Source organism: Limulus polyphemus, unplaced genomic scaffold, assembly GCF_000517525.1.
Source record: "Limulus polyphemus unplaced genomic scaffold, Limulus_polyphemus-2.1.2 Scaffold266, whole genome shotgun sequence".
NCBI lineage: Eukaryota > Metazoa > Arthropoda > Merostomata > Xiphosura > Limulidae > Limulus > Limulus polyphemus.
Genome location: NW_013665876.1, coordinates 245,494 through 248,769, shown reverse-complemented (window position 1 = coordinate 248,769; position 3,276 = coordinate 245,494). Strand labels below are relative to the sequence as shown.

The window sequence follows — 3,276 nt, the reverse complement described above, 5'->3', positions numbered from 1 at the left end:
ATGCTCCTCTTGACAGCCCTTTTTGTCCTCTCCGATGGACCAGGACGACTCGGATGCTGCTCGGTTGTTTCCTTGCCATGTTTCTTGAACTGCACAATGATTCTGTTGACTGTCGAAAGCGGGATTCCCAAATTCTGCGAAATTTGCCGCTGACTTATTCCACCATCTGCTTGACCAACTATCCTTCCTCTAACAAAAGCTGACAATTCGAGAGAACCTTGAGTTTTAGGCATGTTGTAGCACCAGATAATTAGTGTGCGGACCATTTTCATTTATATAGTGCTCTGTGAACACAAATTAGTTAGTATAAATCAGTTAAATGACGGAAAAATTAGGTGTCTATTTACTTGTGACCACTCAGTGTATATATATATATATATAGCTTTCATCAAGCAAGCCATCTTGTTATTGTATACATATTTTTGGAGTGGAGTTATAAAGCTGTTCAAAATCTAATTTACATATTTGTTCAGCAAATATAGGTGTTCTTATAGATATAAATGTATGGACTGGAATTATATAACATGTTCTACAAATATAAGATGTTATTTTGCTATAAAAATTCCTGGAATGGGTTTGTCCAACGTGTTCTATAAATACAAGAGGTCCTTTTAATATACATATTTCTGGAATGGTGTTATCCAAATACTTGTTCTATAAATGTAAGTCGTCCTAGTAATAGTTATACGACTATTAAATAAAATGTAAGTTTTCCTGAACAAAGACGTTCTTTCACATAATAAAATTCCTTGTGTAGCAGTGGTTTAAGTATCAAACAAATCTCAGACTCAAGAAACGATTATTCAAATCATGCTTGATTGCAGATGTTTTCTTTATATATTTTCTTATTTAATTGACCTTTACAGGCTTCTAATAGCCTTTATGCAACACACAGCATTTAAAACCTATCCTTGATATGATCAGGCACAAATCTCTATTCAGGAGGGAATTTGTTCAACATCGCTGAGTACTCTTCGGATAGGCTAGATTTCAGATGTCAGAATTTATTTATTGTGTCGAATATTCGCGTAAAGCCTTCTCTAACTTAGAACTGATAGACTAAACATAAAACAACTAATGAACAGCACTAATTTTTTTGGATACTCTAATCGAATAGTGGGATTTGGCCTTCACTCTTATAACGCATCCATGATAAGATAAGAAGCGTGATTTATTTATTTCTTACCGTAACAGGACGTGAAAATTGGGCTCTAGAATTGATAGCTTGGTACGTTAACTACTAGGCCACTCCTGGCCCAACTGCTACAAACCAATACATAAGAGGCTTTTATTTCAAATATCAAAACTCGTGTTAGGCCTGAAATTTCTTAATGCTTTTCCAGTTTTCCTACACTATATATAACAAATTTTAAACGTTCTTCAACAGGATAAAACGTAGCGGAATTTCGGACACCAGGTTAGCCGAGCTGGAAACTCAAGTGTCTTTAAATAGACCGAGATCAGGATCTGTGGCTTATGGCATTTTTGACCCATCTAAAATGTAAGTTGTTGAAATTCTCCATTAAAATATATACTCTGCTAGGAGTACGTATCTTTCCAAGTAGAAACCATGTAAGGTATCTCAATTACACTAAATTTTCTTAGGGAAGGAAACATATTTGTAAGATAATTGAAGATTTCAACTAGTCACTTCGTAATTTATAAGAAAACAGTTTAAAACATTTGTTTTCCTCCTTTTACTAAGTAAGTTTATCCCTGAATTTGTTTTATGTTGAGCTCCATGCAGTACAACATATTGGATAATTATATATATATTCCTGTTACAACAACAAAAGAACAGGATGACACCACTCATTTTCTATGTAAAACACAGTGTGAACCCCAGCGGTAATTAGTGGAATAAGTATAATAACAGTCGTTTAGTTTTTTATGTGACTCATATGTTATAATGGAAAAATAACCAACAAATTCATGGACTCACAAAACATTTAATGCATACGTAGTTTAGAGAGACGTGTATTTCTTGTGTTAAAAACAATTCTAATAAGTATCTAGGCTTAGTATAATTAGTATCTAATAAATGCAATTCGACAATTTTGTCGAATGATTTTTCTATTTTATTTTTACATTTGAATAGCAAAATTTCATTAGTACTGTGTATAGTATAAATTTAAATTACAAAAATCACTTCGTTGTACGTTAAAGACAGCTTTATGACGACAGGTTGTGTTCAAGACACATGCGAAACTCGAACTTTAATTTAATTTGTGTGTGTGTGTGATCTGACTCAAACATGCCTCTGACTTTCACGTAAACTGAATGCAGTTTTTTATGGCCAAATATTTGAAATCAACCTTTATATGCCACAGTTTATAAAAGAAAGAAAGTTAGGTCCCTTGAATACATAAGGTCTAATTCGTGTATATGTAGGTAGCATTGTTTCTATTGTGAATATTTTGATTAAGTTATGAAGATTAATGGAAACAACTGCTTTTTATAAAATATTTTCAAGTTATTTCGTGTATAATTTACTGTATTATATGTATATATTACACAATATAAGTTCATCCAATCAACCTAGAAATTAAAATGTCAAATTTTCTGTTGTTTTCGTTAAATAAATAAATTGAAACGAAAGAGATAAAATGTTTCATTGTTACGCAACGTTGTCATATATTCATTGAGGTTACGATTCTTACAAAATTAGTAATCATAAGTGTTCTATACATTTCTTGTAACTAGTTATTTAAATGAGTTGTATCACCACATCATTGAGTGTCACGTCCCACAAAATATTTACTTGAAAACCAATAACCATATAAAATAGCCATTTGTTAAAGCCAGACATAAAAAATGCCATTAACGAGAATTTGCAAAGGATTACTGATAGTATTTAAGACAGGCATTTTAAATGAGAATTTTAAACATATCTTAAAATAAATCATTTTATTAGCATAGATTATGGGCAAATTATGTTATTATGCACTATTCAAAAGTGTATTTTTGAGAGTAAATTTTGTTTATTTTAGTGGAAAAAGAACCTTCCATCAATTTCGACAGTTCCCAGAACCAACAGACATAGTTTATGATGATCCTGATTATATCTGGAATACTCCGAAAGACAACTATCAACAAGAGGCGATTATATTCAAAAATCCTTTTTTGGCAGATGGCGCTGAATGGCTAAGTGAAATTCTGAGTTTAGCAAAAATCAAAACACGCCCTAATAGTAAAAAAGAGGATATTGCTTAAAGTAGGTATATTAATAAATGAAAGTTAGATCTACTAATAGAATTAGATTGGCCCGGCATGGCC

At 32.0% G+C, this 3,276-nt stretch overlaps 1 protein-coding gene across 1 annotated transcript in view; it reads left to right on the top strand.

The window, feature by feature from the left end:
* LOC111085182 overlaps window positions 1-3,276 on the top strand; it is a 27,383-nt gene that overhangs the window by 17,132 nt on the left and 6,975 nt on the right. The window contains exons 2-3 of the mRNA XM_022382647.1: window positions 1,388-1,501; window positions 2,991-3,214. Coding sequence (XP_022238355.1) covers window positions 1,388-1,501; window positions 2,991-3,213 — 337 coding nt within the window. The 3' untranslated portion in view covers window position 3,214. The remainder of the gene's footprint in view (window positions 1-1,387; window positions 1,502-2,990; window positions 3,215-3,276) is intronic.